At 41.8% G+C, this 11,308-nt stretch overlaps 1 protein-coding gene across 1 annotated transcript in view; it reads right to left on the bottom strand.

Annotated features, from left to right (window-relative positions):
- Positions 1–7,850, bottom strand: part of gucy1a2 (guanylate cyclase 1, soluble, alpha 2) — a 58,578-nt gene extending 50,728 nt beyond the window's left edge. Inside the window, exon 1 of the mRNA XM_037677372.1 lies at positions 7,461–7,850. Within this exon, the coding sequence (XP_037533300.1) occupies positions 7,461–7,781 (321 nt within the window). The 5' untranslated portion in view covers positions 7,782–7,850. The remainder of the gene's footprint in view (positions 1–7,460) is intronic.
- Between the last annotated feature and the right edge of the window lie 3,458 nt (positions 7,851–11,308).

Raw genomic sequence — 11,308 nt, forward strand, 5'->3', positions numbered from 1 at the left:
GAAATGGCTTCCTCTTTGCACTGTAGAGTTTCAGCTGGCAACGGCGGATGGCACGGTGGATTGTGTTCACTGACAATGCTTTCTGGAAGTATTCCTGAGCCCATTCTGTTATTTCCTTGACAGTGGCATTCCTGTTTGAGGTGCAGTGACGTTTAAGGGCCCGGAGATCACGAGCATCCAGTAGAGTTTTACGGCCTTGACCCTTACGCACAGCGATTGTTCCAGATTCTCTGAATCTTTTGATGATGTTATGCACGGTTGATGATGATAACTTAAAAGTCTTTGCTATTTTACGCTGGGTAACACCATTCTGGTATTGCTGCACTATCTTTCTGCGCAACAATGGTGGAATTGGTGATCCTCTTACCATCTTGGCTTCTGAGAGACACTGACACTCTGAGAAGCTCTTTTTATACCCAATCATGTTGTCAATTGACCTAATTAGTGTTAATTGGTCATCCAGCTGTTCGTTTTATGCTCAACTTCCTTTTTCCAGCCACTTATTGCTGCTTGTCCCAACTTTTTTGGGATTTGTTGACACTGTGAAATTTTGAATCAACATATTTTTCCTTTAAAATGTTACATTTACTCAGATTAAACTTTTGATCTGTCATCTATGTTATATTACGAATAAAATATTGACATTTGCCATCTCCACATTGCATTCAGTTTTTATTCACAATTTGTTTAGTGTCCCAACTTTTTGGGAATCCGGTTTGTACGTATGTTGTTAAAATGACATAGGTTTAAGAGCTTAGAACATTGCAAGAGTGTGGTAAGGGTTTATAAAGCCTTAAAATATATTTAAATATTAAAATAAATGCAGCGTTTCTATTTTGTGGTTTTCACTTATCTCAGGGATGTCGGGAACATAACTCCCGTGATAACTGAGGGACTATTGTATTAAAAAAAAAAGAAACTGCAGTTTATGTTATGTAACTGTATATTTTAAGTCCATCCATTATCTTCCTCTTGTTCGGATAGGATGCTGGGGCAGCACCTGGCGCAGGGAGGCCCATACATCTCTTTCCATAGCCACCTCTTTCAGAGGAAAACTCCCCTATGGAGGTGTTCAGGAAACATCCTTACCAGATGCCCAAACAACCTCAACTGGCTCCTCTCGACGTGGAGGAGCAGTACACTTTAAGTTTCTCCTGAATAACTGTACTTCTTACCCTACCTCTAAGGGAGAGTCCAGCCGCTCTGTGGAGAAATCTCATTTCAACTGCCTTTATCTGCAATCTTGTTCTTTTGATCACTACCCAAAATTTGTGGCCATACGTGAGGGTAAAAACACACACCAACTGGCAAACAGAGAGTTTTGTCTTGCAGCTCAGTTCCTTTAACACAATGGACTGACACAGAGTCTGCAACACTGAAGAAGCTGCGTCTGTCCATCTCATGCTCCATACTTCACTCGCTCATATACAAAACCCCAAGATACTTGAACTCCTCCACTTGAGAAAGTATCTCACTCCCAACCCAGAGAGGCTAATCCACCCTTTTCTGACTGGGACCATGGTCTCAGATTTGGAGGTGCTATGGTACATTTATAAATAAAATGACTCAGGTTCAAGTTGTTTTAGGTAAAGTTACAAGGAGCCACTTCAGACAGTCTGGAGAGTCAATGTGGTAGAGGCACAGGTTAACGGCCAGAAGCCAAATCAAGGTTATGCAGTTCTTGGAAATTAGGAGCAAAGGCACACACAGAAAATGTAACACACTTGTGCAGCTAAATTCAAAGTGCTTGACTACATTAGATTTTATAACATTTTATACGATAAAAGCAATGATAAAGGAAGTCTTCTGAAAAATGGTGGTGTCTCTTTTATTTCAAAAAGGACTGCCTAGCCATGCCTTACTCTACTGAACACGAATCTGCTACTCCTGTCAGACTGATCTCCTTGAACACACATGCAAGCACAGAGCGCAGTAGACCTGCCCCTCTCCTTACTTTTACTGCACTGATTTTATCCAGTAAAGTCAATATTCAATTGGACTGTAACTGGACTAAAGTGGACTAATCTAAAAAATATTGTATTGGATTAAATTAGACTCTATATAACTGGACATGAAATAACGATTACAAACAAACTGAATATATTTTCATTTACTGTATTTTCCACCGTACACATCGCACCGCCCTATAAGGCGCATCAGTCCAAATGTGTCTAATAAAGTGGAAAAATACATAAATATGTCGCTTCACCATATACGTCGCATCTATTATGCGTCACCGCTAACGCGTCGTGTTTGTTTCGAGTCACCGCTGACAACCTGGAAAGGTGGACTGGTGTGTCAAAAATCAATTGGCTGCCAAATGGCGGCCACGGGAGCATGCACGGGAGGACTTTAAGAATTTAACAAGATAACTACCTAAAAACAATTATTTGTTTGCTTGAAATTATAGTAAAGGTGTGTCTCAATTTAACAGTTCCTTAATAAATGCACTTTAATGGTCAAATCAGCTTCATTTCACTGGGCGGCACAGTGAAATGAAGCTGATTCGATGGTTGCTCCAGGTGAGCTGGACATAGGTGGCAGGCTATGGGAAGCCGATTGTGTCCTTAATAGTCACTTTTACCTATTACATGACACAACAGCATGCCACACTACTCGAGCACCATCTAGCAGCTGAAAATGGTATAGTGTTCAATCCAACATTTTTCAGTCAGGTCATCTGGACAGTTTCTTTTTGTGTGTGTGCTGAAACGTTTCGCCTTCGGTCCGGAAGGCTTCATCAGTCAAATGGTAGTGTTCAATATTTTCAGTCAGAATGATTGAAAACAGTCATATCTCAGCCACAAATTGGTTCATAAATATGGGGAAAAAAATCCATAAATACGTCACTTCGACTTACAGTATAAGTCGCAGAGCATGCAAATTATGCAAAAAATAAATAAATAAATAAGTGACTTATAGGGCAAAAAATATGGTAACAGTAAGTGTATTTTCTCATTAAAGGGCCAGGCACTCTTTCGTCCTGTGAACCCTTAAAGAGCCTTTTTTTTTTTTTTCTGCATACCATCCTAATTCGAAGGATGGTCAGCTGGTCTCTCAACAAAATTGATCAACTTCTCCTGACAGGAGTCAGGGTAAGGAGGACACTCTTACCTCGACGGAAACAATTTGGATTCATGATGACAACTGTTTTTTTCACTGTTTGGATGGTGAAATCTGGATTGTCTACAAATTTGTGTGGATGTGTCGAAGCTCGGCAGCACTCGGACTGAATTATGTGCAGTTGCATCAGAGAGCTGGTGCTAGGGCTGGGCAATATACTGAAAATTTACTGACACCGAAATTTATAACAATGATCGACGTCATTTTGCCCATGTCGATATTTTCGGTGTTTTAAAAAAATAAAATGAAAGTCGTTTTGTCTTTTGGCTGTGTATAGGTAAGCTATGCTCATGTCCCTTTAAGACGCTGCGCTACGTGCAGTCTGTAATCACGTGACTCCACCCCATCCAGTCTGTAACAAGAAGTGAAAGAGACAGTGCGGTTGAGGAAATGGGAGGAAGTTTTGAATGTTGAAGCGGCAGCAGCAGCGGCAGAGCCGGAGTGGTGGCACAGAGGCTAGAAGATGGGCCTGTGATCGGAAAGTCGCAGGTTCAACTCCCGGTACAGTCAACATCAAAATGTGGGTGGAAAAGGTCTTCACTGGCCTATAATATAATTTCTATTTATGTTGCTTTGCCATGGTAGGTTTTTTTTTATGCCTCAAATCGTGCCCTGTCTAGGACACGGCATGAGATCTTTTTTTTATATCGTCTCTCCTCATGTTTTCTTCCCTTTTCTCATCTAAGCAAAATATTATTCTGAATAAGAATAAGAAAGCCGCGCTTTTTATAGTAGCAGCTTCGTGCACTCCGCCCATCTTTCGGATGACTGTACGTACATGTTCTGGTTGTATCTCGGTGCAATGATAATAAAGTTTATTCTGATTCTGAAAAAAACATAAATAAGTCGCAGGGCATGTAAATTATGCAAAAAAAAATGCTACTTATAGTGCAAAAAATACGGTAATTATTTCTTTGAAATGTCCAGTAGCATGTACCAGTGTGTTCTGCACTCGAGAAGCAGTGGGGGCTGTTACTTTAACACAGCTCCAAACCTGCCAGCATTTCTAAGAAGTAGAACAGTTGAACAATTTGCTTCAGTTCATCCATATTTTTAGGTTGGTTCTGAGAACGGTGCAACTTTTAGTGTGAATCTGAAACAGTACTGTCTCCAGATGCACGTAAATGTTATGTAAAACTTGCTTTGCCGCCCCTGATGCATCACCAACATACACATTTGTTTTGTTGCCGGCGAGTGGCTACATCAGTTGAAAATAAACCAAGAATAAGACGTGTAGCCCTCCTTTAATCAAAGCAGACTATTTCCAGAAAGAGAGCCTTATAAAGACAGAAGTCAATACAAAACATTTTAAAAGGAAGGTCACTACGCTCACTGTGGCAGTTTTATTGTATAATAAAGTAACTATTGTGTAACAAAAACCTACAGAAGTCGAGAACAGTACTTGTAGGCATGATGTGATTTTGTTATCTCACATCTGTTGCTGTCCTTATTTCAAATTAAATAAACTGTTACGACTCAGTTAATTTTAGAGATACTGAGTCACAATTAGATGTGGAAGTAATCGACAGCCTGATGGTCACCCTGAACACATTCTTTGAGCTTGAATATATTAACCTTTCTCAAGAATCCAAGCTCAGTTAGCAAGATAATGTCATGAAAACAAAATCTTAGCATGTTGCCTTTCAGCTTCTGCACAGAGTGCTCTAAGTTGAACTCTAAACACAGTTAGTCACCACTGGCGAGCAGGTTTGTCTGCAAAGTGTCACTCCTAAAACCAAGAAGCACGTTTATTAACCCAGTCCACTGAGCGTTACAATCAAGTGCTAACTGTGGTTACACAACAATGGTTCAACCAGAGAAGTACACTCCAGCTTTTTTCTGATCTGACCACAAAATGCAAACATGGACAAGTTTACTGGCAGCCAAGGATTGGAATTTAATCAAACAAAGACCAAATTATGTTTACTCAAATTCAAACAAGCCAAGAGCATAATCCAGAGCAACCGCAACACGGAGTCAATTGTCAAATGCCAAAGGGGCAGATAAAAATGTTGTTGTACAAATGTGTACGTTAATAGGCTTCCAATGCTGTCGCAGTTATTGGAACATGAGCAGATCTGATTGTAATTACATTTCTGTAGTATAGTAGTGTTGTAGTGCTCGAGACCGGTCTTGGTCTTGAGACTGGGCTCAAGACCACTCGTCTTGTCTCTGTCTCGGACAGTGAGGACTCGGGATTTTATTTCAAGGCCAGTCAAGACCACAACTGTGGAAATATCACTAAATTGCCAGAATATTGTCCAGTTTATTTGTTAACATCTTTGTTTTTATTGGATGCAAAACGTACTGGCTCACATCCAAGAGATAACGTGACTCATTGCTAAATACGTTTTTTGTTACCGATGCCACGCCCACCCCCTTTCACACCCATGCTTCACTCCCAATGTTGCCAGATTGGGCGGTTTCCATTCAGATTTTTCTGGGAACTCTGGGAAGATTTTTGTTGGATTGTTGTGTTTTGCCACATATTGTTAAATTACCTTGGCTTGTACTGATGTGTGTTCATGTTCAAACAGTAAATATACTGCAACAGTATATTGATTGGGCGGATTTGTGTGATGTGGCAGTTTTTAACAGATTTTTGTGCTGGAAAACCTCAACTCTATCTGGCAACACTGGTCACTCCAAGAAAGTGAAAAGTGATTGTCTGGGAGCTGGAGAAGATATCTGCCATATCATGAGTTATAAAATTCAACTATTTAAATCACAAAGAATATACTTGTAACTAATATCTATTTATGTAACTTTTTAGGTGTCTATCTACTCGTTTATTGAAACCACTGTTCAACTATATGGTTATCTTTGGACTTGAGTTCAGACTTATGAAGATTGTTTTGCCACTGCAGTTTTTTAAGACGTGATGAAACTGCTTCGTTTAACAGTTGTCTAATTTTATTGTTGAATCACATGAAGTCAGGCCACTGAATGTCTGAGTTCTTTACGTAGCTTTGAAAATTTATAAAAGCCGATACATTCATTCAAAAGCAAACTTAAAGTTGAAGTGTGTAACTTTTATTTAAAATAAATATTTTATAATAAACCAAAAAAGTCCATGCTCAATAATCCAGGTATACAATCCAACAATTTTCAGTCAGGTCATCTGGACAGTTTCTTTTTTGCTGAAACGTTTCACCTTCCATCCAGAAGGCTTCATCAGTCAAGGAAACACACAACACAAAACTGATTCTTCCCCCAAACTTCTTACTCCCAAGTGGAACAAACCAGTTATGTTGGTGCTAAGATGGTTTCTTTGGCACGCCCCCTCCTCTTGGTGCCAGCCCTCTTCCTCGTCGACAGTCATGTCACACTGGTTCAAAACTAAGAATCAGTTTTGTGTTGTGTGTTTCCTTGACTGATGAAGCCTTCTGGATGGAAGGTGAAACTTTTCAGCAAAAAAAGAAACTGTCCAGATGACCTGACTAAAAAATGTTGGATTTTATAATACAATTTTATATTTTATTTATTTTATTTGAGGTCTTGGTCTCGGGTTAGGTGGTCTTAAACACAACACTAGTAGAAAAAGACAATATTAGGTCCTGTCAGCAGACTAAATCTCAGTATTGTCCACTGACTGCTAAAAGAGGATTACAGTGTTATGCTCACTGCAACAATGTCGAGTACAAAGAATGCACATGCAGCCCTACAGTTTGATAACAGCTTCTTGCAAGACTGTTTGTAACCACCTGTAGGATTATAAGGAAACTTGTTCAAACAAAAGTCCACATCTTATTTGAAAGGCAATATAATCCTAAACTTGTACCATCCACCTAAAACGACAATGTCTCTGCAAACCAGATCGGTCACAATGGGCCTCGGTTGTAATAGCTGCTTGATTTCATTACAGCCTGCAACTCAACTGAGACACACACACACTCGGGCTCATCTGTCACACTCCACACACACTGTGTTGTGTGTGCAGACGGGGCAAGGGCATTTCTTGTTCTGCCTCACAACAACATATTTATTATATAATCTGCCAGATGATTCAGGCTGTCACGGAGGAAGGAGAAAGAGGCTGAGTTCTTAGACAGCGCACACCATCGCATCGTGGAAGGACATTTTCTGGGATTCTGGAAAATCTGTGAACGCTTCCTGAATTTTGTGCAATTTGATAATTTTGCAGATTTGATTGTTTTTCAAAGCACAGCCTTTTGTTAATCCTAAATTTGTGTGGAATAAATGAAACTTTCCCCAACAGTCTGCATTTCGCACACTGAGCAGGAGAAGCCACTTCTGTGCATTAAAAATGTCATTATGCCGCAACTTTACGCATAATAATTCAGCAACCCCCCCCCACCCCCCACCGCGAGGCCTACCGTGGGTGAGGTGAGTCGCTTCAGGCTCTCCCCCAGCGAGTCGAGGTTCACCCGTCTCCTCCTGGTCGCCCTCTTGTGGGGCACGCAGGGTGCTTGCTGCTCGTCGCCCGCCGGGCACACCGGCCTGTCTCCCGGGCTGCGGCCGTTCCAGAGAGCCGCTCTGTGGGCGGACGGGAAGGAGGCGAACGGGCAGCCTCGGCTCTCCAGCGCCGGCTCCAGGGCGCCGTCCCCTCCGTCTCCCCCGGGGCTCTCGAGCCCGCAGTCCGAGCCCACCGAGCTGCTGAACGACTCGGAGGAAATCTTGCGCGACGACGAGGACATGTCGAGGAAGAGGAGGATGATGGTGACGCTGAGGAAGATGATGCTACAGCAGCAGGCTCCGTTCCACGTCCACCTGCGCGCCGGGGACTCATCAGATAGTGGGGATCGGCGAAGTGTGTGGGGGGGGGGGGGGGGGGGCTGGGTGGGTGACAGGGGTGAGGTTATTGTGGGCGCATGTGGGACAAGTGACGGAGTGCGCGTGTGCCTGCGTCTCCGATGGAGAAAGGGGGTCGGCCGAGAACGAGAGCACTAACGGCACGCAAACATTTATGTAAGGAGGAGATGGGGGGGGGGGGGGGGGGGGGTCTCCTCTGAAAAGAACAGCCCGCAGTTAGAGTCTCCACTTTGCTCCCGAGGGCTAAAACTCTGTCCAACAGACCGACGTCTGTTCAGCAGCAGACAAAAGGTCGCAGCTGTTCCAGAGTGGACACTGTCCAAGATGGACAAGTGTCTTCATGCTGCTCCATCGTCCTGACGCACCTTCAGTTGTCCTCTTACTGGGTTAGATTAGCAAGAATGTTGAACCAGTCCCTCCTCCTGTCGGAAGAAAAGCTCCAAAGATGCGTCTGCTCGTCTCCCTCCTCCTCCTGCTCCTCCTGCTCCTCCTCGGTTCTCCTCCTTCACATTCAGTCGTTTCGTCACTCGTCCATTACGCCCCAGCTTTTTGGCCTATTTGTTTAAGAGACTGAAGTTTGGATTAATGTCACCAAAAAAAATAACAGACCGGAGTGAAGGTGCACGACCGTGCACGAAGGAGAACAGAGAGGGAGCGCGCGCGCTGCGAGAATAGAATGGCAGGTTCCACGGAGCTCGCGCTCAAGTGTCATGAACCACATACATAATTTTATATAATTAAAACATATATCAAACCGATATTAAATAACATTTTCTTTTAGTTTTTAAAATCGTTTCTCACCGTTATTCTTCTGTTGAGCGTTAGCCACTACTGACAAGCCGCTTAGCTAGCTTCTTCAGCTAACAGTGCAGTTAGCTTTGTTAGCATCAAAGCCAAGTTTTTAAAAATGAAATTTAAAAATCTTTAAGGTGATTAGAGTCACTTGAAAAAAAAATGCTACACGGAAAGATACTTGCACAACAAACCTACAGCTGAATCCTATTAATTATATACAAACGCCAAGAAAATTTTTAAAACGTTTAGACAAACATGGCCACCGGAAGTAGCATTTGGCTCGGTGGTTGCCAAAATAAGAGTCGGACGAAACAGGAGGTCTGGAGAATATCTTCTAAACAACAACAACAACAAAAAAAGTTAAACTATTGTGACCTGTCCTGGCAAAATGACTCACAATGAGAATTTTTTTTACAATATTGAGTATTATTTTTAAATTATCCACCTCAAAATATGTAGTTTGTTGAAATTTGGCAATTTATCACCAGGCCAGCAACAAACTAGTTTTGTTTATTAGAATGCCAGTTCGAAAACTCGGTTTTTATTGGTGTAGAATGTCACCTTAATAAATAGGGGGATTCTTAAACAATAATGGTGCCAAATATTCAAAGGGATTTCCCTGCAGCCAGCAGAGAAAATTTGTCAATTTCAAATAAAATTTTAGAAGTTAAAAGACAAAGGATCATGTCTGAAGTCATACAAGTTAGACAACTTCAATAAAGGCTATAAGAAAGACCACAAAATCACTAGATGGTACCGTTATGGATTCATTTATACACAAATCTCAATTACAGTAAAAATCTGTTCTTTTATTTGATTTCCACTGCAGCCTGTGCTTATTCAGACTCATTTTGCCTGATAAGAAACTGGTCCAGATGAAATTATTTAACCTTCTTTTGTTATCTACCTGGATGATTGAGCCTACAAACCTTTTTTTGCCTGACGAGTCATAATTATTAGATAATAAAAATACTATATTGAGCTTGCTGAAACTTTGTGTTCATTCAACCTTTATTTATACAGGTTAATCCCCTTGAGCCTCTGGGACTCGATGCCCTTGCGACCAGTAGTAGTTTGGGTTGCACGTAATTGTTTATTTTGTGGGTAAATAAAATGGGAATGAGTGAAGCAGTCTTATTAACTGTAAGGCTGCATTATTTTGGCACATCCTTGTGTTAATAGATATACTGTATATTTTCATAAATAATGTAAATGCTAAAGTTTTGCTGCCTAAAACATGGTTTGTATTTTAAAGCGATCCTTGTGTAAGAATTTTATTGGAATAGTTTTCATACGAGGCTTAAGCTGTAGTAGCACTGGTCTCAATTCTATACTCTTCATTTTAGCAGAAGTACCAGTGTAATTTCATCATTTAGTGTGTGAGGTGAATAGTTGTTTAGTTTTTTTTTTGTATGTTTGAATTTTTGTCTCCGTATGCCAGCTATGTTCAGTCTGTTTTGTGTGCTGTCAGCTTTATGAGCCCAGTTAAGGTGGAGAGGTGGTGCAGAGGTTAGAGACGGCAAGCCTGTGATCGTAAAGTCACCAGTTTGAATTCCCCTGATGGTAACATCAAAATTTGGATGGGAAAGGTGAAGCACCCACCCTTCCACCCTCATTTACACAACTCTGAGGCTCTTAACCCCCTGCGGCTCCCCGAGGCGTCCTACATGGCAGCCTTCTGCTCCACGGGTGGGCTGTGGTAGCTCGGTGGTCATTGGTTCCATCAGAAAGGACATCTGGAGTAAAACAACTGCCAAATCATTGTGTGACTTTGCTCACTGTGGCGACCCTGAAGAAGGGAGCAGCCGAAAGAAGAAGGGAAAAAAAATGTAGGGGGATACATCAAGTTTGCTTCAGAATCTTAGTTTAAAATTTATTTAATATTCAGTGAAATTATGGGGAAATTTTTATTTTTAGTCACTTTGGATAATGCTGAAATCTTTAAACAAAGCAATTAATTTCTAATTTTAATTAATTAACTAATCCAGCTGATGGTGGTAAACAGTCAACAGGTCATGGACATGGTCAACAAGTACATGCCTGATGTGCTGAGCAGTGGTACATGTTGACATAAGGGCAGATTAATGGAGCTTGCAGCAGTTGTGCAAGCTCAGTGGCCCCCGTCAGTGGACAGAACGATGCTCTTGTCTGGCACTAATAACCACCATGACCTTGACCTCAATTGGCACAGCATGTCTGTTAATTATGGGGCCTGAAGGGAGCAACAGCGAGACTAAAACAGACATGACGCATCATGCAAGTGCACGCATGTTGGCAAGCTCACTTCCCAGAGTAATTCCCTGAAGGTTCCCGTTAATTTATTCGACTCTTAGGAGCAACGTGACCCCAATTCACCGTACAGACTTTTCTCTCTCTCTCTTTCTAACAACCGCCCACACACATCCTGCACTAACTCTGCCTCTCTTTCCTTATCTGGTCGCTTGCTCTCAGCAATCAGTCTGCGGTCCATCTGTAATAATGCGGGCATTTAATAAAGCCAGCACTACAATGAAATAAATTATGTTCCAAAGAAGATAAGCCCACAAGCAGAGGCCACTGAGAGCTGGCCGCTGGCCATAAATAGCAGAGCGCGGACAGGCCACGAGGTACAAAGGGC

This window comes from Nematolebias whitei, chromosome 6 (assembly GCF_014905685.2).
Source record: "Nematolebias whitei isolate Nwh7 chromosome 6, NemWhi1, whole genome shotgun sequence".
NCBI classification, from domain to species: Eukaryota; Metazoa; Chordata; class Actinopteri; order Cyprinodontiformes; family Rivulidae; genus Nematolebias; species Nematolebias whitei.